Source organism: Poeciliopsis prolifica, unplaced genomic scaffold, assembly GCF_027474105.1.
Source record: "Poeciliopsis prolifica strain line A6 unplaced genomic scaffold, Auburn_PproV2 SCAFFOLD028, whole genome shotgun sequence".
Classification (NCBI taxonomy): domain Eukaryota; kingdom Metazoa; phylum Chordata; class Actinopteri; order Cyprinodontiformes; family Poeciliidae; genus Poeciliopsis; species Poeciliopsis prolifica.
Window position 1 is genome coordinate 4,186,507 of NW_026562403.1, and position 27,616 is coordinate 4,214,122.

The 27,616-nt window shown below is 39.1% G+C and overlaps 1 protein-coding gene across 2 annotated transcripts; it reads right to left on the reverse strand.

Annotated features, from left to right (window-relative positions):
* Positions 1-18,263: 18,263 nt before the first annotated feature.
* Positions 18,264-27,464, reverse strand: cfap52 (cilia and flagella associated protein 52). Of its 2 annotated transcripts, none has more exons than XM_055048752.1 (14): positions 27,249-27,464; positions 26,403-26,602; positions 26,191-26,327; positions 25,958-26,080; positions 25,687-25,786; positions 25,406-25,522; positions 25,031-25,131; positions 24,735-24,905; positions 23,491-23,639; positions 21,956-22,101; positions 21,621-21,772; positions 20,412-20,559; positions 18,945-19,056; positions 18,264-18,469 (listed from the first exon to the last, which is right to left on the reverse strand). In XM_055048752.1, the coding sequence occupies exons 1-14, from the start codon at positions 27,316-27,318 to the stop codon at positions 18,288-18,290; spliced, it is 1,908 nt and encodes a 635-aa protein (XP_054904727.1). In that variant the 5' UTR covers positions 27,319-27,464; the 3' UTR covers positions 18,264-18,287. The 2 variants fall into 2 exon arrangements, with proteins under 2 accessions (XP_054904727.1, XP_054904728.1); XM_055048753.1 differs by having other exon boundaries at positions 20,457-20,559; positions 27,249-27,463.
* Between the last annotated feature and the right edge of the window lie 152 nt (positions 27,465-27,616).

A 27,616-nucleotide genomic window follows, 5' to 3' on the forward strand; every position in this document is an offset into this window, starting at 1 on the left:
ACCACACGCTGTGACAAAAATGAGAAACAACACCATTATGCCTTCTCAGCAGAACACAGAGTGCCATAATGGAATAATCTGCTAAACACATTAACTAAACATTACACTGTCACAAGGTGGTTGATGCTCTATTAACAACTGGTACTATTACTGGGCTACAGGAGCAGAGTGATCATCCACAGGACCTCTGCTCCTGCAGATGTAACATTCCTCATGGGTTTCCAAGCACATGCACCAACAGAGTCGTACCCTGCACTGCAGTTTACAGTCTGCTCATGCTTTTTTTTCTTCCCCTGTTTCTCTCCATAAACAGATCTGACAGAAGAACAGAACATGACAGTCTGGTAAATCCAGTTACCCTCCATCCACGGAGGAAATGACCCGGCCCAGGCCATCTGTGATTGGAAGTGTGTGTGTGTGTGTGTGTGTTTTAGCAATAAGAGAGGACAGGATAGGGAGAAGAGAAGACTTTTGCCATAGATACTCATGTTTTATTCATTGGAGGAGAGATATTTTGTGGAATAAAAGCCTTTTTAAACATTAAGGAAAAAGAGAGGCCAGTGATGTACAAGCAGACCAAAAACACAGTAAGACAGAAAATAAGACTTCACTTGTTTGTTTGCATCTTCCTCTCCGTCTTCTGTTTCCATTCTGAGGCTTTTAAACAGATGAAACTGACATAAAGGCCTGGAAGAGCCTGGGTACAGAAGAGAAGAGCAGAAGCAGAAAGTGTGATGCACTCAGGAAAACTTACGTAGGGGAACAAAAAGGAAAGAAAAAAAGAATAAGTCAAAATAAGATAGAGCAGGGAAGTAAAGGAAAAAAAAATATGTTATTAAAAGAATTAAATTGAAAGAAAGGGATCAGTAGGAGAGGAGAGGAGAGGAGAGAAGAGGAGAGGAGAGGAGGAGAGGAGAGGGAGGAGGAGGAGAGAGGAGAGGAGAGGAGAGGAGAGGAGAGGAGAGGAGAGGAGGGAGGAGAGGAGAGCAGGAGAGGGAGGGAGGAGAGGAGAGCAGGAGAGGGAGGGAGGAGAGGAGAGCAGGAGAGGGAGGGAGGAGAGGAGAGGAGAGGAGAGAGGGAGGAGAGGAGAGGAGAGGAGAGGAGAGGAGAGGAGAGGAGAAAACGATAAACATTTACCAAAGGAAAGGAAAGCATAATAGGGCAAGGAACAGAAGTACTAAGAAAGAAAAATAAAGGATATGGGAAAGAATGAAATCAAAAAGCAATATAGGAAACATAACACAAGCAAACAATTGAAAGGAAGATAATGTAAAAGAAAAACAAATAGGAAATAAGAAGATGGGATAGGAAAAAAGAAAGAAGAAACAGAGATATATACTGTAATGTCACATCTTATTAACATGCCAGTGTAAGAGACAGAAGTTGCAAACAGACCTGGTCCAACATTTAACCACAGACTCATTTTTCGTCTGCGGGCAGTGGCTGTGACATCAATAATTTCTCATGGAGCATTGAGCAATGACGCCATTTTCTTAAACTGCACTTTATTTCAAAGTTTATCTGGTGGCCTTTCCGGGTTCCTTTAATGAAAATGGGCAATTAATTAAAATCTCATTAATTTTGCAGCAACTGATTTTCTTCATCCCCATAATGGAATTTTTAATTGCATTAATTGGTCCCAAGTGATTGCTCCAGGGAATATGCTTGTGATAAATGTTCTTATTAACGTGTTTTCCACACTAGAAAACACTCACTGAAGAGACCAAAGGCACAATCACTTCCAAACACTGATAAGACCAAAGATGGTCTAATGTAATTTTCACTGCGGAGAAATGTATTTTTATTTTACTCTTTAAGGTTAATAGCTATGACATTTATAAGGTTATAACTTTGAAAATCTGCACAATATTTTGAGATTTACATTAAATTAACAAAGTATTAAAGAACTTGAGTGACATCCCATGTTTAATCAGTTCAATATACTGCAAATCCTTCCTTTGCAATGAACATCCCTGGTTTTGTTGAAATTTATGATCATTCCTCCAAAAGAACATTTGTGAGGTCAGATACTGTTGTTGGATGAGACCTTGCTAAACCAATCAAATTCTTCTTCACCAAAGTAGCTTCTCTGTGTTTCTATGGAGTTTAATTTATACAGGGAAAAGAATGGACCACACTCAAACTGTTTCCTCATTGTTGGAAACCTGACTTTACTCAAACATTAATGTCTAGGACTATGAGTCCAACTTGAGAATAACCCACACTATAATCCTCCCTCCAGACCTTACAGCTTATGAAGTGATGTTTTCCTGGCAAACCCAAACTTCCAGACCAAGAGACGAAATCCATCATCCAGAGAGCATGTTTCCAAATCCAATGACTTTGCATTGGACTTGGTGATGTAAGGCTTGTATGCAGTTACTCAGCAATGGAAAACAATTCCTGGAAATGCTCTACACACCATTCTTGAGCAAATCTGAAGGATTCCTTAGTAAAAAATAACTAAATGCCTCATGGAATTTATAAAGGCATGATGTAGTTTTCCTTATCTCTGGCTCTGCTTTCTTTAAGAGAGAAAATGCGAGCTGACATCTCTTTACCAAAATATAGCCGAGACTAAACACCTCATTGATTCCCCAAACTAACATTCTGGTTTTCACTTTGAGTTCATGAAAAAATGTGACTACAAAAACAACCTATGACATTATTGGCAGACATTTCTGCTGTCAGCTTTAAGAGTTTGTCCAATTCATTTTCAATTCATTAATTTATTCACATGGGAGAATGTCTTCTTATAATATAGCACTTTTTAAAATTAATATTAAGGTAATTTCCACTTTAAACAAGCTTTTATATATTGCTGAAAAGTTACTTGAAAGTTAGCTTTGTCTTATTTGTGATACTGAAACATAAAGCATGCTTCTGTTGTGCAAAACAATGATTTGCAATGGCAGCTTACAGATGCAGAGGAAGATTAAAAGCATCTACTATCTAAAAACATTGCATGCCAACTTTTTCTCTCTCTCTTTCAGACACACACTCTCTGTTTATCCCTCCTAAACCTCCACTTTGGCCAATTTCCCGTTTGATGGAGTCACAAGAAAGTACACTGTGCCTGCTTTTAAATTAGGAAATACCACTTGTACGACTGCATGCTCTTTAACATCTTTGCACTGAAAGAAAAGCACATTTTTGTGTGTTTTTTCCAAGCCACGTTATTTTAATAAACTTCATGTCTCACCTGTCTTATCAGGACTTTGTTAAACTCAGCAAGGTTTAACAGAAGTTGTGATTCTTAGTTTTTGCATCACATTATATTTTCTTTCAGATATTTGTTTTGCGAGGTTATATGTAATGTTTTGTAAATTACTGCACAGTCCTCAAAATGATCTAATGGAGCCTTCAGAGTAAATAACCACAAATTTCAATGTGAATAATGATTTCAGACATAAAACAAAATGTGTAAAACATTGTTCATACTGTATTTTTTTCTCTATCTTAGAGTTTTCAATTCTATATTAGGGCTAATTCTGCTTCCATAAACTGAGATTGTTCAAACGTTCAACCATTTTGAACAATGTGTTAATCTTTAACCACTGTTGCAAATTTTTCAACCAAAACCATTTAAATTGTTGCGTTGAGTTTTATTTATACTGTGTCACCCCAATAAAGAGCCACTGATTTTATTGCTACATCTTTTCGAACAAAATAAAATAAACACTGGCTCTTGAAACGACAACATTCATCTGAAACAGAGGAAAACAGATGTTCCCATTTATTCTCATGTGAGTCTTAATGTAATGAAAATGCATAAAACCAGCAGAGCTTTCAGTGCCTGGAAGAGTGAATAAGGGAACTTGTTTGCACAAATAACCCAAAATGCTCTGCTTGAGGCAGCATTGGATATTTTTCCATTTCACTAACACCAAATGAATGCATTAAACCTGGGGCACAGCGAGAGTGTGTCTGTGAGGTCAGGCTCGTAAAAAGTGCCCCAGCAGGTGCCTGCTGTGCTGCTTCGCTCACAATTATGCATTCAGTCATACGCGCAGACACGGCTGAGAGGACGCATTCAGACGTCTTACTCCAGGCCACAGCGCGACTCGTTTCTTACAGCCATCTTTAATAGAGGTTTCCTTGATTGTTTGGCGTTGCACATAAAAAAAAAGGGTGTTGCATTTGGGTCTCTGTAACAGATATCAGCAGAAGTCATAAAACCCCAGAGGTCAGACAGATAAACGCAGGAGCGGCAGATTCACAGTGCAGACGTCTGTCTGATTACGATGATACACTGTTGTGCTGCACGCTGCTGCCAGGGGGTTCTGGTGAGGACGAGGCTGTAAGCCCTGTGATTGGCCAGCCTCTGAGTGACCTGGAGCTGATGTGCGTCTCAAGATAACTTCATGGGGAGCGGCACGTGGAGCATGACTCCGAGGTTGGTGGAACGTCATTTGGGCTCATGTTGATGGCTTCACTTACATGCCAGGAAGTGGGTCAAGAACCTGTATGTGGTTGGTGGGTGAAAGTGTGGCTTTGTGAGTCTTTCAACAGTGAAAATGTGAAAATTTTGCTGTGCATTCAAGTACAAAAGAAGTTAGCTGCTCTTTGCCTTCTCAGTCAGTCAGTAAGACACCAACTCTCTCGTAAAACATTACAAAAACTTGTTTGTTCTATTGAGATGTTTATGCATTTGGATTCATCATCTCAATTGTAACAACACATACAATTTTTTAATAACTGTGTCAACACCGCAGATTTTCCTGGTCCCTTTTTCATCTCAATTATTACAAAATGTAAGCAGGAAAATAAAACTTGATAACTTGCGGCTAAGATCAGACTCTATCATAAATTGGGTCAGTGGGTTTAAAGGAAGAATAAAAACCTATAAACTTGCATTCCTTGTACACACACCTTCATGGTTGTGAAAGCAAACAGGATAACAAAGCTGCTGTAAGGCCAGTGGAGATGTAGTGAAGCACTTTACTCTCCAAAATGACTGTAGGAAAGGCATTCATCCCAAAATATCTTTCATTTAATTGTTGTTTGAGGCGAAAGGGCCCGAATGCAGGCAGGACAGAGGTAGTTTCATGGTGGAGGATCAATTTCATGAAATCACAAAAAAAAAAAAGCTTCAGCTGTGATGTGCAAACCTTTGGCCAAAGCAATTGGTCACAAAAATTCATATTCTTTAGACTAACAATGATGGAATATTTGAACAAAAACAATAGTTTCATTTTTGTGGAGGGGATCTGTAAATCATTGTAGGTCCAAGTCTTAAATGATTAGTCATTTCTTGGAATCTATAAACTTTTTATTTATTCCCAGCAATAAGAACAGGACTGGGGTGATTCATTTTTTGGAAATGCTCACTGGATCAGTAAAGCCTGAAGTCTAACAAAGAGGTTCAAAGATAAGAGGGGAAATAAATGAACAAAACAAAACCTAATCAGAAAACGATTTAAGAAATTGGTTTAATAGGTGGCAAAAAAAAAATGGAAACAGAGATAACAAGGAAACAAGAAGCAAATGAACAGCTGAATGTAACTTTAGGTCTATGAAAGAGACACTAAAGAGAACAGAACAGTAAATATGCACCATAAAGCTCAAAGCAATGAGACAGACCTAATATAAAATAAATATTACAAAACAGAAATAATGTTACTAGCCTCTTTTGATATTAGATGTTTTTTTGGGTTATTTCATCATGTTAAACTGAATATCTTAATAGTGTAGACTAATTTAATGATAAGTACCTTAATTCAAAGATTTAGTAACCATTTATTTCAGTAGATCTGAAACCAGCAGATATATTTATTTTTATATAAGATATACAGCCAGAAATCATTTAAAACAGCAACCTGAAACCACTAGTTTCACACTCACATCCATTACACTCTGGGTTATATGGAGTGAAAATGGTCTCAAGACATTTTGAGACCATTTTCACTCCATAGTTGATGTTTCTGACTGCCCATTAGTGTGAATGAAATCTGAACCAAGTTGAAATATAAAAGATTTGTGACCAAAAACAAGTTTTGTTGCAGTTTCTTATTTTCAGAGGCATTGTGAAGAGATATAAAGTGCTTTTGATTCCCATAATGTTTGCGGGATGCATCTCAAAGATTTCCAGCATCAGTCCATTCATCCAAACAGTGAGCTCTCGTCTTCTGGGAGCGCCCCGGCTGCCTCCTGTAGCCTTCAGACATGTTTTAATGGTGAGCCTGAACTTTTGGCTCCTCTGGTTTTTGTGAGACACACACACACACACACACACACACACACACACACACACACACACACACACACACACACACACACACACACACACACACACACACACACACACACACACACACACACACACACCCACACACACACACACACACACACACACACACACACACACACACACACACAGCGGTACTGAATTGCATATATATCAGCCATGGTCACCTAACCAATGCCTGTATCTCATTTTTATTCTCCTGTTGTCTCTTATCACCTGTATTTTTTATTTAAAAGCGTGCTTTTTCCCATATCAAATCTTGCACGTCCCATAAATACAGGCTATTTTTCTTTTCTTTTTACTCATGTTTTCTCTTTTGTTCCTTATCTGCCATTCTGCCCCCATGTTTCATTTGCCACGGCATCACTCCTCCTGTGCTTATTTCACTTCCCTTTTCTTTCACATGATTTTCACATTTCTCTGATTTCTGTGGAGAACGCCACACAGCCAGGTTTTTTTGTGTTAACATGTGAAAACAATGTTTCTTGCAAAAAGGAAGAGAGGAAGAAGTTAACTGTGATCAGAGCAGATGGAAGGACACCTGCTCAGTAATGATCTTTTGTTGCACACTTTGTCTCTTCTATGGCCAGTGACTCAAACACACACACACACACACACACACACACACACACACACACACACACACACACACACACACACACACACACTGCTAGCTCAGGGAGGGAAAAATGGGCACAACATGAAGGGACATCCTCCTCCTCCCATAGAGTGACTGATGGGACACGGAGAGTCAGATAAAAGAACAATGAGGAGGCATGGAGGCAGGTCTGACGGGGAAAAAGAGGAGAGAGAGATGGAGAGTGACAAAGGACAGACAGGGTGTGGCCACACATTTGGAGAGAGAAACTGCCAACAATGAATCCTCCAGACGGCTATGTCTGAGATGATATGTGTGTTTGCCAGAGGTAAGAGTTTTTCAGTGAGGCGGACAGAGCAAATCTGTCCAGCTGCTGATCTGAGAGGCTCTTCCGTCCACCATGGCGACTGAAACTGTGCATTTGGTTCCTTTCGGGCGCTGAGATGTAAATTGGAACAAAAGTTGTTTTAAGGTTGAAAAAATATATATATTTTACACTATCCAGTCTTGAGAAAGCATCGGGAAAAAATAATTTACAAAGCACGAACAAAAACTGGAAGTGTAGTATCTCTAACTCTACTCAAGGGAGTCATCTTGGAACAGGTGTGACCTAGTGACAATTTTACAATTACCGTATTTTTTGGACTATAAGCCGCTACTTTTTTCCCCACGTTTTGATCCATGCGGCTTATGGACCGGTGAGGCTTTTCTGTGGATTTTTCCTCAACCACTTCTTTAGCAGGAAGTGAAGCATTGGAAGTCAGAATTGGAAATCAAAGAAGAAAGTGCTAATTTTTATGTAGAACAAGCACATGCTAGGAGCAGGCACAATGGAGACATGTTTTGAATCTCATACCCCCTCATTGTGGGAACAACACAAAGAAGTTCATATGATGCAGATTTTAAGTTGAAGATTATCGATCTGGCAGTACAAGGCTCCATCCATGGTTCGGCGTTGGAACCATGGATCTAACGCCTTAATATGCGTCCTTAATAGCAGATGTATTCAGGTGATGGCATCTTTGTGGAAAACCGAGAGTGGCGGAGATGCCAGCTGCTTATATCCCGGTGCGGCTGAAATATGTACGTTCCAGTTTTGTTTTTTTTTTTTAAACTTTGTGGGTCCGGTTATAGTGAGGTGCGCTCTGTAGTCTGAAAAATACGGCAATAGTAATAGTAATGTTTGTACCTGTGTCTGATTATACTGATCTTAAGACTGTGGGAGAAGAGGACATTGTTACTGTTGCTGGTCCATGTGGTCCAGGTAGCTTACCTGGGAGGATTCTTGAAGATCCTGGAAAAATGATTTTCAATGATTTTCATAAAGACTCTAGAAAAGGCCTCTTGCTAAGAAAAGGCAGAAAAAGCACAAAGAATCTTCCAATGGGGAAACTGAGAAAAACAGCACGATTTAAGACTTAAATTCTATAACCTTAATAAAACTGTCAGTACAGTTGAGTTGTCAGAAAAAAATCCTTAGTAAACAAGAACTGTTTTGCACAGATAAAAATAGAGCATTCTAATCAATTGGTTTACAGAGCTGACTATAAAACCCCGACTTACCTCATAATATGTTAACTTAATGAGGATGCCCTCTGAAGCTTCAGTGCAGTAATTGTAGAATTTAATGTATTTTTGCATTAAAAGGCAAACGCATATTCTGCAGTATCTTAAGCTTTCAAACATAAAAGAAAACTGATGTATGTATGTTCATATGTTTGTGACTAATTCAACGAGTCACAAAATGCCACACATACAAATAAACAGATTTCTAAAGCAACACTCTGTGTTAGACACAAACAGGAGTAAATATTGCTAAATGACATATAGCTTGAAAAATCATATACTTTCAAACACATGAGCTTTAAGAGCCCAAGTAAGTTAGTTAATAAAATGACTCTACAAAACATGTTCATTTTGTTTAAGGTTTTGCTGCAAAATTAATAAATAAAGCTGAATGTCACAAGACAAATTGCCATAAAGGCATGTTTTAATTGGCACCAGTTTATAAGACATGGTTAGTTGAGTCCACAGTCAGAAACGAGAAGAGGAGTAAACAATGCGTGAGCTCTCAGAGGAGACGGAGTAGCACAGCCCGGTAGGCAAGCAAACAGAGCAGAGCCCGTTACCGGTGGTACAAATGAGGTTCTTGGCACTATGCATGTCAATGAGTAGAAGGTGAAGCCCAAGTGGGTAAAAACACACACAGGCATCCACTCTCCAAGCACAACCAATCAGAGGAAAACACCATGGGGAGTGTCACCCAGAAACTCTACTGACTCTAATGCCAACAAATATATTCACGCCTCTCTATCTCATTTCATTCACTTATTAGCAGATTCACCATGACATAGCCTGCAGGTGTCATTAACATTTCAAACATGGGGAATTATGCAAACACTCTGCGTGCTGCGAGAGCAAGCAGCTCTGCTCGTTTTACTTGGTCGTCCGGCCGCTGAGACGGAACTGTTTTCTCATCTGTCAATGTTCCGCAAAAACAAACATCCTGTCAGCATCGCGTACTTTCAGATTTACATCGGCGTGCTGCACATCGGGGGGCTGAGACAGACAAAAAAGAATGGCTCGACTGGTTCTTCTAAGGAAAACCAATTTCAGAGAAAACATGCGAGTCGACATCTCGCACATGAAAGATGGTATCAATGAACACTTTCTGCTCCCATCATCCTTTCTGACCCGTTTAGATGGACTGTCCGACCTCATGGCCTGCAAAAGCAATCTGCTCTTATTGTATTTCATAGCAATCAATTCGTGCTTGGATGAACTGACCAAGGTATGCGTGGGTGTACATGTGTGTTAGCGTTCTTCTCAGTTGGTAGGTCTATGTGCAGGTTCTCAGAATATGGGGTGATCAATCACATCACACAGCTTTAGATTAGAGCTCCATCGATCTGGTCTCAGCTCTGACAAACAGCCTGACCCAGAACACGTCCACCTGGACAGGACACACACACACACCTACACACACACATGCATATAGCATCTTTTCTTCTGCTGCATTTCATGCAGTGCCTCCCAGGAGCATGCAATACCACATACACACATACCTGGAATATTTACGAAGGACCGCAGTCTCACACAGCGCGGTCCCTGTGCAGTAAACATTCAAGGTGGGAAGAGTTTCACCCTGTGGGTGGCTGCTCATTTGTATGCCCCTTTCACTGTGGGTCAGCTCTCCTGCCCCCGCTTCAGAAAAGTAAACACACACTGTCACAGCTTGATGTTCTCATCATCCTTTTCAACTGACACAGGAATGTCAGACATTTTTCTACCTGTGTGCGTAGAAAAGTGCACCGCACTTCACTTATTAATGCTGTGTATCGTCCCAGTCGATGATGATGTGTGATGAAGGTCTTCGCCTGAGGGTAGAGAGACCAAACAGTGAAAGCTCAGAGATGTGCGCCGTTTGCAGAATTACCAAGTCCAGGCTCCTGCCTTTGAGTGTGTAAGTTTTCCTGAGTGTGTGTGTCCATATTTATTGAGCTTAACCAGAAGCCATTAGCAATATGTTTCCAGGGAGGATGTTATTGTGTTATTGAGATATTGCTTGAAGATCTCCAGTTGTCTGTGTTGTGAAGCAAAAGCAAGAAGATCAAAGCAATGGACATTTAAAGCTTGTATGCTTGCACTCATTTTGGCAAAGTCATTTCTCCAAACGCTACAGAGCGGAGACATCCACACAGGCCACAGATGAAAAGATAAAACTCTTGCAACACTTACTGCTTATTTACCTTGGAACATTTGGTAAGTAAATTACTGGGAAATAGCGAGAAAAGTAATTCTTTATGATATAATTGGAACTGATATTATAAGTCAATGAATTACCAGGAACATATTTGTTTCTCGGGGGTCGAAAGGTAAGAATTTTATGACCTAATTATGAGTAACATTGTCAAAGTTTGACCTGAGAGGGAAATGTTGGGGAAAAAGGAGACATTCTCAGAGCTGCCTTCATGATCAGTGCTGTTTTGACTCTCATGGACCTAACCTTGGGCTCTGTGTGTGTGATGAGGGTTGAATCTCAGCACAAACAGCCATCGGATCAGCCTGCCTTACCTCTCTGAAGAAGTAAGGCAGCGCTGCCACTACTGAGTGTCAATCTGCTAATATGAAGAGGAACAGAACCTAAATAAGTTGTGGACATTGAGAAACTCTTATCAGAATCTGGGAGTTCACCTTAAAAATAAACTGGACTGTTACTCTTTACAGGAAACATCAGAGCAGACTAACTGCAAGATAAACTGCAGATACTTTGAACTCCTGAGACGCCATTTATAAGAGTTTGCTTTAACTAAATCTGTCAAGGTCATTAGAAATAGCTTTAAAACGACAGTTGTGGAATTTTACTTTGGATAAGGTAGCGTTTCTTATACTTATAAGAAAAACTAGCCAGTTCCAAAGCGTTAGCCAGAAATATGACACAAGCAGACCGTTTTACTGGCTTTTTTGATATGTAAAAGCCTCTTGCTTAATTGAGAATTATTTCTTTTATTGATGTTTGCGTGGAGTCTCGGAGGAAAGTAGTCTCATTTTTTATCTTGTTGCATAACAGCTAAGCAGTGAGTTTCATAGACGTATATAAAGTCGTTTCTAAAGTCTCTTTCTGTGGCGAGTTTCACTGGCATGGACAAGTGACCAATTGAGACGTGCAGAAAAAGAGCAAATTGACCAATGAGAGAGCTGTTCTTATTATAAGTGATTTACTCTGCTGACATCTTTAACCAAATTACCCAGCATCCTCTGCGCTGAGATTACTGAGATGTAGAGTTACTGCCCGTGTATAAAGTGTGTGTGGGTACATTATTATACTTTGAGCTGCAGCTTATGGAGATCTGCAAGAGGAATTTGGAGAAGGGAGACGTAAAGCTAAAGTAGAAAATGTGCTTGCTTTGAGGCTTCTCCTGAGATCAGTTTTCAAATTGTGTCCCAGTTTGTGCAAGCTGCTATGCAGGGTCAAACGAAATATTCTAGATTTATTATGATTGATTGTGAGTCTGAGCTGTTGTTGGAAAACCCAGAAAATGTTATGAGACTATAAGATGCTTCTTTGTACTTTTTATAAGTCCATGTAAACAATGATACCCACTGTTTCATGCAAGCTAGCAGAAACAAATGGATTAACGATGTTAACATCCAAATGGATTACTTAACTTTCAATAAGTGAACAAGTAGTTAAAGATTCTCTCTTATCAGCTTTAATAGGTTTATATATAGGCTACATTTCTACATACTTACACTAAGACCAACAAAGACAGTATAACCGCTAAAGTTGTACTCAAGTATAACACTACTACAACATATATAACTCAAGTAAAAGTACAAAGTAGCCATTCAACAGTTACCAAAGTAAGAGTAAGGATATTTAGTTAAAAAGCTACTTAATGTGATTTAATTTGATGTAATCATGCAGACAAAATGTTCAATTACTTGCACATTCTGCTACTCAAATAATATTAAAAACTGCATGTTATGCTAATGTTATTTAAGTATTATTTGAGTAGAAGTAAAAAGTATGATGCTGTAAAACTGCTTTTAGAAGTACATTAAGAAAATGACGAATGTAAATGCAGCTGAGTGAATGTAACTAGTTACTATCCACTTCTGTCTGCATGATCCATTATTTAATTTCAGCTACTGTTCTGTTGGCCCTCAAAGACAGATAGTGAAGGTCGTCTCATTTCACGCTTGCAATGGTTAATGTCATTAAACTAGACATTTACTCATATTTACTCATATGCTCACCCCTCCTAATATATGTGCAAATTTACAGCAGCAAGATGAGGGTACCATCAGCCGGCCCAAACCACTTCTGTTAGAAACGACAGCTTTCATGTCGCACACAGCCATATTCTGCCTCTGTGCCTATATGTGTGAGTACATATTTGTATCTTTTGGTGTGACAGATGTTTGACCAGTCTCCACTGATCCCATTACAACACCCTGAGAAGCAAGGCCTATAGGTCTGTGTGCGTTTGATGGAGAAGATCATCTCAGGACTGCAGTTATTTAGCAGCGCTCTCCATCACTGTGGCATGTTATTATCTGGCTGGGGTTTACATTACATCACTCATGCTTACACATACACATTGGGATGGTGTGTGAGCACCCAAATAAACAGCACATGGTCAGAGAATATATATCTGCAATGTGTTTTTTTTTTGTGTGTGTGTGTTTCTCATCCTTCATCACCAACCAGCAACCTCCAGCTCTGGAAAAGCTGCAGATCTTAAAAAAGACGATGCACAACACTGATTTGGGGAAAGAAAGAAAAAAAAAAGAAGGTTGACCGAAATGAAACATCCGTGGTAAAAATTCCTAGGATTGTAAAAAAGTAATTTTACAGAAAGGCGTAAAATAAATGGGAAATAGCTGGTATAGTCATTCAACTGAAGAAAACAAGATGACGCCAGATTCTAGCAATTTTGGAAATATATATATTTTTTATTTTGATAAATTATTAATTTGTTTTGAAAATAACCTGTAATCAGCGTAACATATTCCAGTCAAGGTTTAATAGTCAATTTATTCCTCTTTTTTTTAACGCTTGGTTAAAGTGGATCTAGAGCCAAAACAAAAACCAAAACAATATTGAACATCGACTTTTTGTGTTTTCTCATAAAGATTTAATGAATCTCATCTGCTGGCATTGGTCCACTGTGCTTTCTAAAGTCCACAGTCAATGCAGCTGTCTACTTGGACATTTTGGACAGACTTATTGCTGATTTCCTTTTTCGAGCAGGACTTGGTACCTGCCCATCCTGTCAAAGATACCAAAAACTGCTTCAGTAACTCCCCTGACCTTTAATACCTCATAAAATCTATGGCGTATTGTCAAGAAGAAGATGAGAGACAACAGACCCAAAGACGCAGATAATCTGAAGGACACCATTGACGCAATCTGAGCTTCGAGCAAACCTCAGCCAAGTATCCAGTTATTTTGCTGTCTGCATCTTTATTCCAGTTGATCTGTGTTGTTTTTATATTTCCTGATCAAATGTAACTGCTCAGCTTCACATCTGGCTGAGATTGTATAATAAAATGAATAGCCCTTTTTTAAGGTATGTAAATAATTATTTAGTATTAAAAGAAGAATAAATGTGACCCTTTAAGGTTGTAAGCAAAATAACAATATAAGACTGTATGTTTATTTGGGTTTCTGTGTTCTGTGGAGTCTCTGTGTTGTCCCGTCTATCCCTTGATTAGTTACACCTCTTCCTTGTCTTGTCTGCTGTCAAGTCCGCCGTCAATTTGTTTGTGCCAGTTGCTAATAGTAATTGAGCTCTTAGGCTTTTTGCTCATCTGTGCTGCCTGGACTTTTTGTATTTCCGACATCATCATTTCATTCTCAACAACTCGGGTCCACTGCGTCTCCCTCGCCACCTCTCACTGCAAAGCATGGGAAGGACGATTTCTTGGTGATGCCCAGACTTGTTGAACCGATTGCCAACTTGCCTGGAAGGATTTCACACATTGCTTAGCAGGTCCGTTCAGTTCATGACTGTAAACGTAGATCAATCGGCAAACACACTGATGCATGCATGCTCACATTATGTTAAATACAGTATTCCTGTTCTAACCATATCGGTAATTCTTTGAAACAAATCAAAATATGAACCTTGAAATTTTACAAGTAGTAGTGGTGATTTGTGAAATATACATACAAGCTTTTGAATGTTTAAGGAGCTCAAGCTTTAGCAAGAAATGCAGAGATGGTTAGTGTCGTGTCTCACAGATGCCATACGTGACTTTGTACATCTGTGTCTTGCAGAAGGTTATGTTCCCCCTGCTCAAATTATCCTCAGGCCCCTCATTTACAAGCCTCTTGTAGCGGCACCTGAGAGCAGATTATTGTTTGGGAGACTGGCAGCAGAGCAGGCACAGAAAGTGGATCCCTTCTCTTCTCTTCTAATCTAATCAAATTTGATGTTTCCAAACACACAGCGGCTGGCTGAAGGCACTGCAATGATAACCCAGGAACAAAGCCCACGCTTGTTGCTGCAGACTTACCTAAGCTTCTCCAATTCCTGCCTCAATTTAGCATTCTCTCCCCAAGGCCAAGAGCTGGAAAACAACATGAAAGCAATTTAACCGGGTGACACTGCATGTGTGTGCTCTGCTCTGTCCACTGTGTGTGAGTGTGTGTGTGTGTGTGTGTGGGTGTGTGTGTGTGTGTGTGTGTGTGTGTGTGTGTGAGTGATATAGTTTGTGTAGCAGGCCGTGAGGTTATGGGGGCATTTCCTCCATGTTACCACTTTATAACGAAGAGACACAAATCGACGCTGAAATGCCTGCAGCCTCTCTATAAATACTCCATCTTTTTACAAGCAGCTGTGAAATCTTCACGTTTATAATATATTTCCTTTCTGTCATTCTTAAATGCATTGTTTCCCAAAAATATTCAAACCCTTGAAACATTTTTGATACATTTTGTTTCATTACTGCCACAAAATCTATTTCATCAGGATGTTATTAAGATTTACCAACACAACACATAAAGTGGAGAATTTTTTTAAAAATTATTTTCTTTTCTTTTTTCCCATTAATCGAAACCTGAAAATAGCGTACAGTTTCCACAACTCTGAACAGGAAATGATCTGTGACGTCTTAGTAGGCATGTTCACAGTCATTTATTTAAGTGTCACGAGAGCTGGGTAGAGTATTCAAAAACAGTGATCAAGTAATAGTTGTAACATTCTTATATTGTTTATAAGTTATATATATAAGTTATAAGTTAGATGGGAACGAGTTCAGAGCTTGTGCTTATGACTGCTGCAAACTTTAAATGGGCCTTCTCCCAGCCGTTGCTTTCCAAACAACGGCTTCCATTTTGCATCTCTTCCACGAAAAGCAGTTTTGTAGCCATCCTGTAAAAAGATTCACCTGTCTGTGCTGTGGATCTCTGCAGCTCCTCCAGAGTTAACCTCTCAGCTGCTTCACTGATCGATGCTCTCCTTGCTCAGCCTGTCAGTTTAGGTCAGTGTTGCTGAACAGTTTCAGTTTTCAGCTAATGAATTGACCAAATCTCCATGTGATGTTGAAATATGTAATATTGCTTATTACTCAAACCTTGGTTTAAAGTTCTCCGCCACTTTTTCTGTCGTTTCTTCACTGTTGTTCTCTGACAAACCCTGAGCCCTTCAGCCAAGAGATTACTTTTTCATTTTCTATCCACTTTACCACTATGTACAAATAAAATCCACATAAAATTACAATAAAGTTCATTGAGTGTAAACACTTTTTGCAAGGTCGTAAGTCCTGGATGTCAGAATGAGACAGTAGATATTTTACTACTTTAAAATGTTTTTTGCTTTATTATTAAAACATAAAAGGCTTTTTTAAGTCAATGTAGTAATAGGAGGGCTGACTGCTTTGATATACTGTGTGTGTATCTGCTGTAGTGATCCCCCCAGTCAGTGCAGCAGAGATCCTTTCATCACTTTGACCTGCCCTGCTCTCACTTTCATCTCACACCAACGAGGGGCTCATTAATTTCTTATCAAAGGAGACTGTTTCACTGTAGGTCTGTGGACAATATTCAAGCATTTATGCACAGAAAACGGATGGGATCGTCGCGTTTTATATGAGCAAGGAGTGGTGAGAACTGCCATAAACACAAAATAAAGCCGAATCCTGTCCATCCACTCCCATTGGCCACGTTTCAATCCATGCAACCTGGAGCTGAAGCATGCCAAGAAGCGTTTTTTTCTCTCTTTTTTTCAGCACATCTGGAAAGAAGACACTCACTGTTCAAGTGTGCTGAGACCGTGTGCACATGTGCAGGAATGGCTGTTACGCCATGTTCCAGATAATCCCACACACAGGCCGGGCCAGCCAGGTTGTTGCTGTGTGCTCCCGGTTCAACCCCACCAGCACACCGCTGGTTTATCCATCCAGACTCAAAAAACAAGCCGTGCCTCGGTGTGTTCCAGTGTCAGAGGCTGCATCACAGTTTTTCACCTCAAAACTTTATCTCTGCAGCTGCTGAGAGTTGGAGCCTTCAGTCACAAAAATGAATCGATCAAATTTTTGCCTTGAATGTGGGCTTTTTTTCTTAACAGAACAGTGAGAGAGAGGATTGATGAAAAATTGAGTTAGGGGATGATATGATGATTCAATTTGAATTAGACGTGGCCTCCTATTACTTTCAGCCAACCAAGTTAGAGAATTCTCATGTGATCCAGCTTCCTGTCACCATGATATGAAAGAAAAAAATATTTGAAACTTTGTCAGATCACAGGAAAACATATTTCTAAATGTTTGAAACAACAGAACAAAGAGAAGCTCATTGACAAGTTTATTTTTTAAAAGAATGTAAAAGGAGATAATCGAGTATGAGCTTACGCGTGTAGTTCTCACTTCTCAGCTTCTTACTAACGAAGTAGATCTGGCTGAGTTTTGTGATCCCGGCTCTCGTTACTGTACAGAATAACCACAAATGAGGCAATTAAATGAGCACAATAGACATTGTTACACAGTTTTGATTCATTTCCGTCAACAATTACTGCAAAATTCTGTTTTTCAAATTACTTACTTCCCTAACATAGTCATCAGCTCCTCCACCCCAAAAATTATATTTAAATCCATTAACAGCAGTATTCCAAAATTCAGGGACCACAATTACAGACCCTGCTGTTTTACTCTATAACCTGTACTTTAAAATATTTACTTAATAATACTTTACTTCATAATACTTACTTTATAAATCAACACTAAACATCAAACATAAAATCATTTGAGACTGAAGTGCATGAGGAAATAATTTGGTGTTTCCAGGAATAAGTGTCTTGATTTCTAAAGACATGCCTAATTAAGCAATCATCCAGGAGACTAAAAAACAACTGTTCATATGACTGCTGTTGTGCTACAGCGCCATCTAGCTTCAAAGCGAAGAGCTTCACATTACCTTCTTTTCATGGCAGAACATGCAGATTGTTCTGATACGTCAGTCAGACATCGAGAAAAGTTTGAACTTAATTCTCCAAGTGTATTTTTACATAAAAATACTCTCTGGGACATGACAGTTTTGCAGAGGATTTACTTTTGTTTTCAGGTGATCTTAGAAGTTGCTTTCATGACCAGGCTGCAGCTAATCCACTTTGATACCACGAGACTTGACACTGGCACATTTTCCATTAAGGGGAGTACTTGAAGTATCAAAAGGGGATTTTGTCACATTGTTTGCCCATATCTGCTTGACACAATGTTTTATTGCAGAGACAAAATCAATTAACTGCACTTATGATCTGAAAATATATTTTCTAAGAGACATTTTTTGTGAGTCAGAGAGACGAGATTAACATTGACATGTATAATTAGTAGTACTGTTTGAATCAAGTGCATTTTCTCAGTTTCTCAGTTTAAATCCATTCTGCCATCTCGTATGTAAAATTGGCAATTAAATATTAAGACCACTTTAAGAGTTTATTAGGAAGAGGGAGGGTGAGGAAACCGCCACTGCCAAATGCCTCCATCAGCAGTGGCACAGACCAGGATGCTGTTGTTGGAGCAGATCTTGGCTGCGGTAATAGCTGCACTAAGAGGCATCCCTACATGGGTTACGTCTCCGAGCATATAGTCCCACACCTTCAGCAGCTTGTCTTCTCCACCTGACCATACAAAACAGAGAAAAATATTTTAATAACATTCAATAAAACTGTAAAACTGACTCACATTGTCAGCAGGAGAGAGTAAAACATGCTCAAGATGAAATAATATGCCTTAAGAAGTTATGAATACCAATTTTTTTTTTACTCAAATGCTCTGTGTTTGATTAGGCAGAGCACAAACTGGTGCAAGGAAGCAGAAGCAAATGTATAATTGTAACCGCTATTTACAATTTGTTTCTCAGAAGTTGCTGTCTTGGACATGATTGTCAGATTCATCAAGGGCTTTGAAAGTTTTCTCTGAAAGAGACATTTTCTTTTGTGCCTTTGGGGAGGGCATCACAGAAGCCTGACGTCAGCCTGCTTCATTCAGTCTAAAACCAGTTTCGATGTCCAGGTTCTAATCAGATTCTCTAAGATTAACTCAAATCAGTAGCACTGATGACACAATGAAGGTTCAACACAGACAGCAACAGACCTGTCACAAAGTGGTTGCCGTCATTTGTGATGTGCATGGTGTTGATGGGCCCTGACTGGGAGGCCTCCAGTTCTCTGATGGAAGAGCCGTCCAACACGTACCAGTAGGTGATCTGACAATCAGACGAGCACAGACAAACCGAGGTTACAGCTCTTATGTTTTAACCTCACGCAGTTATTCTCATACTGGAAAGTTTTTTAATTTAATAGTCAGTGAGACCACAATTATCTAGCAATTTTTACTCAAAAGCCAGCCTTGTTGCAAAAAAAACCTGCATTTACTTGATTGATTTAGCAAAATATAATAAGTTTTTTTTGAAGAAAAACAAAACCCTTCTCATATTGTAGATCTACAATAATTTACAGATTTTACTTGTTTTATTAAAATTGTATTTTTGCACATGCATATTAATGTTAAGCTGGTAAAAAAGCCACAAAAAAAAAACCTTTGGAGTTTTCATTAAGCTATCAGATTTTTTATACACCTCTGTCACTTTTAACTTGATGACTTTGGACCAAATGGCAAAAAATTTGCAAACTTTCAGTAATCTAAATCTAAACATTCTATCGCTGGCTGTGTTTGGTATCTCGACTTTCAAGTTTATGGATGTCGTGAAAAGCTTCAAGAGATGTGAAGACTTTTGCAAGACAAAGCAAAACTGTTTCAAAATATTCTTTATGGACCTCTTGTTCACGTCCGGAAATTTTGCACATGAGCACAATGCTGAAGGGCAAAAATACCGTAGCTTTACGTGAAATCCATCGCTTAATTAAACCTGGAGCTGTAGGTATGACTCGTTTAGTGCAGTGCGCCACCAAAAAGGGAAAAAATAACGCTGAAAACCCATTGATTAAACAACTCAAAACCACTTTTGTTGGGCTCTCTGTGTTGGCTATGCTACACAATGACACCACTATGTTTTTCAGCATTCAACACACACAAAAAAAAACCACTCAAACATTTCCCACACAAAGAACAGAACATTTAGTCCTTTGCAATTTTATGTTTTTAGGCTTCATGTTTATTTTGCAATTATTAATCAGAATTCCCTGAGGTAGATTAGATACAGCTGCTTTTACCGCGGTGGTTGATTAGGAAATTTAAACACGATGATATGTCAGAGTTGGTGGTTATATCGCCTTGTTTTTTACTTTTTAACTGAACCACACCAAATTCCACATCACACCTAGATGATATGGTTGTCAAATTCAAGCAAGAGTAAATGAAATATAAATGAAATATTAAGACCACTTTCCCTCTCCCTTACTATTTTTTTCTTAATTAAAATTTTTTCCTGATCTCGTTATCTGGTTGTCGCAGGAAAGCAATGCGTCTCTTTTTATTTTATATATCAGAAATACATTTAAGACTTAGAATGTTATATTGACATCTTAACAGCTAAAACCAATGTTATTGTCAGCCAGTAGTTTTTGGGCCTCCTGTATTGAGACTGGGGCGGGATCTTACGCGCGTGATGTCACGCTGCAAGGGGTCCATAGGGTCTGACTGCACCTTTCTGTCAGTTCCACTCGTGATGATCTGGTGTTCATCTAGATTGTAGCACACAGTCCGGAAAAGAGTGTTGGCAATCACCCTTTGAAGGCTTACAAATCGCCTGAACAAGGAAACAGAAAAACAGAAGAACAGTTCAATAAAGACACAAGAAGATGCTTGCTAATGTTGTTTTTTACTCCAAGTCAGCTTTCTGTTGATGATTACATTTCAAGGACAGCCTGCTGAAAGTAGCTTTAACGTGGAGTTGGACAAGAGTCACAAAAATTGTTGTTGTAAATTAAGTGGAAAGAAAATTTACAGTGTGTTGGGATGGATGAAGACAGTTCACCGAGGACAACGAAAAACTGTGACCGCAGCTTGATATAACAAAGATTGTCTTTACAGAAAGAAATGTGTTGTTTAAAGACAGTGAGTACTATCTTGAAACAAATAGTGTTTTAAGATACTACTTCAAACATTACTTTAAATCAGTACTATTAAAAAGTGCCAACAGCTAAAACCAATGTCATCATCAGCCAGTAGTTTTTAGGTCTCCAGTATTGAGACTGGGGCGGGATCTTACGCGTGATCGTAATCACTATTAAATAGTGCTGATTTAAAGTAGTGATACTGATTTAATAGACAATCAGCGCTATTACAGATAGTACTGATTGTCTCTAAAAACCATGAAAACTGTTTTTAGACCGTTTTCTTTAATTCTCTACAAACCAGAAAGAGCATCAATATTTAAAGACTGCCATTTAACAGCTCTCTTCATACTTCTCTTCTTTTTCTAGACAATAATTGGTAGTTTCATTTAAGTGATATAACAATCAGAGTTTAAATATGCATGGATAGACTGTCCCCACCTATCCTGATCTGTAAAACACTTCAGTTCTACACTTTTCCTGACAGCATGGGAAGCCCAAGCACTGCTGCAGCTCTCTGTCTGTCACTAAGAATTGCTAAATTGAATGGCATGATGAAATTATGGAGTAATGTACTTCGATTTGTCTTTTCCACAAATTTGTTGTAGCTTGACTTTTACATTTCCAGTCATTTATCTGATCTTCACAACATTTTGCTAAGGTTACAATACAAATCTAAAGATGAAGAGAGGAAGCACGAAGTTTGTTTTTCTGTATTCTTTCCACTGATGTACTCTCCAGAAGTACTACTCACACTAAGTCCCAAATGATGCAGGTCCCATCATTGCTGGCTGAGACGCACTCTCTGTCATCGCTCTTGATTTTGATACAAGTCACAGTCTCTTTGTGCTCTGCCAGCGTATCCAGCAAATGGTGGCTCTGAGGCTGGAGCTCCCAAACACGCACCTGCACATGGAAATAAACTCATTCTTCTCTAATTCCTTCTCCCTATTTTGTCACACCAGTACAAACACTACAATCATTTTTATTGTAGCATTTTGTGAAGAAATAACGTCTCATATTGTTCAAACTGAGAAGACACTTGAGTTGAACATTGCAGCTGTAGAGCAAATGTTAGAACATACTGACCCGTCCCTCTCTTCCTCCACTGACAATCTTCTTGGAGTCTCTGGTGTTGGCGATGGCTGTCACCCCCATATTGTGCGCGTTGTTCATAATGAGCAGCGGCTTTCCGTTTTTCGGGTCAAACATGCGAATCTTTCCATCGCTCCATCCTAAAACCCAAAGAAAAATCCGCATTTCTACTGTTGTGAAGATGAGCGATGTTTTGTAGCTTGTAACTTCAGCACCACTGACACAGAAGCAGATGAACTGCTGCTCTATGTTGCTCTCAGATGGATACTTCACAAAGTATTCAAACTACCGTCACAATACAATCCCATACTTCTATGTATTTTATTGTGATTTCACATTATAGACAAATGCCACACTATGCACATTTGTGCATTTTTTTTCTCTCTTTACAATAGAAAACAATTGGAATAGTGTGGCATGAGTTTATGTTTATTCTATACTGTGAGAAGTATATTGTCATAAGTATTGGGTCACCCATCAAAAATGCTGAAAGAAGATGTCTAACTCACTTCCATAGTTTGTGACAGCATGATAAAATGCCATCAGTGCAATAAGTCCAGTTTTCTAACTAAACTAAACCAAACTTAACTAAACTAAATACTCCACACTCAACTCTTGCCTAATGGGCATTTCTTTAATTGGCATCTGCCCGGACACAGGAACTTGCCTAACCGTTTGATGGAGAGGAAATCATGGGGTGTGTTTGTTTTCATGAGTTGGACCTGTTCCTTAGTTCCATTGAACAGAACTTACTGATTTAGCTTTACAAGATACTTTGGGCAGTTTTATGCTTCTAATTTTGTGGGAATAGTTTGAATATGTGCTTTAGTACATAAAGCGATGTTCACAAAAGCACAAAGGAACAAGTTGTGTGTGGAAAAGCTGACGGCTCTGCACAGAGTTGTGACGTGAACTCTGACCTTTTGGAGGAATTACATTGCTTCTGGAAGAATGGACAAAAACTTCCATAAACTCTCCTAAACATTGTGAAAAGTCTTCCCAGGTGAGGTCAAGTCATTATAGCTGCAAACGGTGACCAAACATATTAAATTCCATAGATTTAGATTGGAATATTGCTCAGGTTCTTCTGTGTGTGGAGGAACACAAATGAATACTTTTGGTTTATTGTTGCAAGAAAACCATGAGAAGTACAGTTTGCCTCAATCGATAAAGGACACAAAGCGGGAAGCAGATATTGAGTTTGAGACAAAAACTCAAAACTGATGATCCACATTACCATAAACACATTATCCCCACAGGAAAATAATGGAAAATTGCAAAGAATGTTGCCCACAAACTGACAGAGATTTACTCGAGGTAATTTTATAAAATACTAACTAAGTGGATCAAATCAAACCATGTATCAGTTTCCTACTACTTCCCAATATGCACAACTTTCTGTTGATCCATCAGATAGAATCGCGATAAAATACATGGAAGTTTGTGGTTGTAATGTGACAAAATGTAAAATTGTTAAAGAATTACGGATATGTTTTCAAGACATTTTAGATGCATTGCCTGAATCTCACCACTGATGATGGCGTGCCCATCACTCATGAAGCACACGGCGTTGCAGGTCAGGTTGGGAACAGAGAGACGCATTAGTTCTTTGGGCTTGTTTATGCGCCATACTCTGATGTCTTCTTCAGAACAGGTTGCAAACACCTGGGACATGCCACTAGCACACATTAAAAGAAACAAAGTAAGAAGTATTGACCTGCAGTTTTCCCAACTTCATAACAGCTGTTGCATTAACATGTTGTCCTCGTGTGAGCAAACTAGAGAAACACAGGTTTGTTTTTAAATCAAAGGATGTCACATCAAATACACAGTTGGTCAAAATTAAAAACTTGATGTATATTGGAGAAATTGGACAGTTTTAAATCAAATATAAAATAAAGCAGAGTAGAAATGTTAAGAACCTTTAAGGTTATTTTCTTCATTTGTACCCTTCTGAATTAAATTTCATTGGTAACTCTTTTTAATAGGCTCACAATAATGAGAATCATTTATTTAAATGAAAGTCCAACCACTCGGTGGTTGGAAAAAGTTGCTAAGACAAAATCACAAAGTCTTAGAGACTTTTATTGCACGTAGTCCTCATAACTTCTGAATTTTTTCAGCCACCACATTGGAGTTCTCCTTCCGTATGCATGCAGCTGCTGCAAGAAAAGAGGAATGTGGAAAACATTCATCACAGTGCAGTTTTGATCTATTGATGCCCTCAGTTTGAGCCAGATACCAGTAATCTCTTCTCCTACCAATGTGGTCATTGGTAGCTTTAGGTCACTATTAATTGCAAACAGAGATCAGGTGGCTTGTAGATCCTTCTGACATATGTGCCAAAGCATCACCATAACATTCAGGAATTTGTAACATTAGCAGTGCATGTGCTGTCCAGTGGCCGACAACCTCCAGTAGATATTTTGGAATTATTTTTGTGGGTCAAAAACAATTAACCTAGCACAATTTTGACACCTCTGTTTTAAAAAATTCAGTCTGTGCAGGTTTAGAACTGCATGCAAGGAAACATGTACTATTAGATCATGTTACTTGAATGTAAAAAAAAAAACTGTTGTGAAAGAAATTGAGAACCAAGTCTGCAAACAAAATAAATAAACTGTCTGATACAACACAACCTTCCTCCAAAACACCCTCTAAAAAATTAAAGACAGTCAAACAGCAGAAATTCTGACAGTTTCAATCACTTCAAAGTTGTGCTGGAGCTCACTCAGACAGAAAAGTGGTCATAAACATGATAGATTAAACGTACATAGGAATGGCTATGTCGTGGATAGCGCTTCTGTGGCCTGTGCATAGCAGATCAGCTTTGAAATCCTCAAAACTGACACGATACATCTGGGCTCCCTCTGTGCCGACTAAGAGCTGCCCTCCCTCATCACTGAAGGAAATGGAGGTCACTCCATCCTCCAGTTCGATTTCCCTGTAAGGAAAGATGAAGGATAGAACTAAAAATCATCTGCATAATAAACACTGTGAATTTAGCTGGTTTAGCAGTCAGATGTTGCTATTTGAGGTTGACCCAAAAGACATGAGAGTGAGACTCGCCTGAGGGTTTGGAAGTTATTCTTGGAGCACAGAGCCAAGGTACCCGATCCAGTGCCAACAAGCATGTCTCCAGAATTCAACACCTTGAGGACATTGATACCCTGAACAGAAAACACGAAGACTTGTCAAATCAGAGACTTCTCAGAGAACACTAGTAAACAAACAGCATTATGAGCACCAAGGAGCACAGCAGATGAGCACCAAGGAGCACAGCAGATGGGTAAGGGAGAAACTCGCTCAATTTATGTCACAAAGATGGAGAAAGTATAGTGGCTATCTCCGGAATGAGCATTTCATGAGAATAACCCTCAGACATCATATGTCAGCAATTGTGCTGTCTTAGAAAAAAAATGGCTTATAGCTGTGACAACTTACCCCGCTGAACTTTGATCTAGCTGGACCACAGTTATTCAAAAGTTTCAACCTCGTGTTGATTTTCATTATGTCCCCACTTGTAGTGCCACAGAACATATACTGATCACACTCTGAAATCTGCACAAAAAACAAATTTCAAAACGTCGCACCCACTTCACTTTTTTCTAATTAGTGTTTCTTATGATTTCACAATGTTTTTTAATTTCCAACTATGTTTTTTTTAAGTTTCAAGGGTAATAGAGATCCCTGACATCCAGCTTTATGTCAGCATGGGCTCATACTTCCAAACATTTCACGGTCCTCTTCAGCTTGCCTGTCCTGCAGTCAGTGGGCCAGATTCTTCTGTTGGTAAGATCCAATTCCCAGATTCGCAATGTTCCACTGGCAAACAACAGCAGTACCAATAAGAAAAATGACATAGTAACACTTATTTATTAAATTAAAAGTTCCAAGTCTTGTTGTACTTGGTATTCATCCTCCTTGCAATGATGGACCCTTTGTCAAAATCATTTTCGACACATCACAGAATGAGAGGAGATGTCGTTCACCCACCTGCCAGCTGAAGCGAAGATGTTATCATTGGTGTGGAAGAACTCCACGGTGAGGCTGTAACCGTAAGTCGAAGCTGAGCTCTTACAGATGGCCTGTTTGGTCTCGATGTTCCAAACAACGATGCTAAGAAACACACAGCAAACACCTTGCATAGGTCCTGTTCATCAAATGTCCATCCTGCATGGAGGTCAGAGTTTACAGGGCTCTGAATCTTTAAAGGTTTAGCTGTTTACCTGCCATCATCTTGGCCCCCAAGAGATGCCAGGTACTTTTCATTGGGAGAGAAGGCAACTGCCTCAACCTTCACCTTGTGGAGCAGTAGCTGGCAGTGGATTGCTCTCGCTGCATAATTCCAGATAATCACTGGTGCCTGCAGACAAGCATTACATTTTTTTAAGAGTGTCAAAAAAATGTGCAATCAAAAGGTTTTTGTGAGTGTGGCTACCTTAACGGCCACAAGGTTGACCTGCCCAGAGGCAATGTAGACTCCACTTTTGGACAAAGAAATGCAGGATACATTGTTTGAATGTCCATGCAGAAACTCCTGCTTCCCATCGTCGATTCTTGTCAGGATAACAAGACTTCCCAGAGGATATATCAAATACTTTTTGTCTGGATGAAGCTTCAGGCCAAAGGGCACATGACCTGATACATGACATGAGGACAAATGCTGTGAAAGAGGAATCATTGGAACTGGAATTTGCACAAGTTTGTTTTTGTTTTCTTTTAAATATCCTAGGGTATTACGAATATTACATAATATTACACAGTACTAAAGAAGTTTTTTTGTTGAAATTTAACATCCTATCCAATAGATTTACACTTATTGATTCTCCTATTCAGTTCACAGTAAATTCCATAGTACAATATAAAATGTTATAAAATTATTGTTAAGCAAACAAATACGAACAAAACTTTTGAAACTTTCTGTGAAATATATTTAATTTAAAAAAAAATTCTGGTGAAAAAGTACACCAAACATTTAGGTGTGTGGGGGGAAAATTTATCCGAAAACAACAAGTAACCATCTCCGGTTCTTTTGCCTGTTGTGGCGTCATCAACCCAACTACCAACTACCAACAAAACAGAACGAGCACATTCTTTTCAGAGTAAAAACTTAAAATTGAGGAAAAACGGGCAGTGGAAACCCAACTTGGTTGATGTTCTGATGCAAGTGTACATTTGTTAATGAAAAAAAAGGCATTTCAATTTCAAACGGTTCCTTAATTACTTCACAGACAACAGTAAAAAACAGACCCTGTCCTCGCCTTGAACTCCCCACAGAACCTACCGTTAAAACCGATCAGAGCCTCCAACTTCAGCTCGGGAATGCTTCGTGCTTCATCATCCTTGTCATCCATGTCAAATGTGGGAATCAGGAAGGGTGGAAACAAATGCCTCGCTAATTTATATTTTCAAAATTTAAAGTGGTAGAGGATAAAGCCGCCGTCAAATTGGCACTCAGAATGCGCCAAACAAACGGTCACCTAGCAACAAGAAGCGGCCACAATGTCGGCTCCAGTGAGCTGCTTTCACGTGCTTTCGGAAATTTTGACACTCTTACAGTACCTGGCTCAAAGTATGAAACGATGATATCTCATTTTCGCAATTGTGAGGGAAAAAAAATCATTATTATCCTTGACCTATAAGTCACATCAA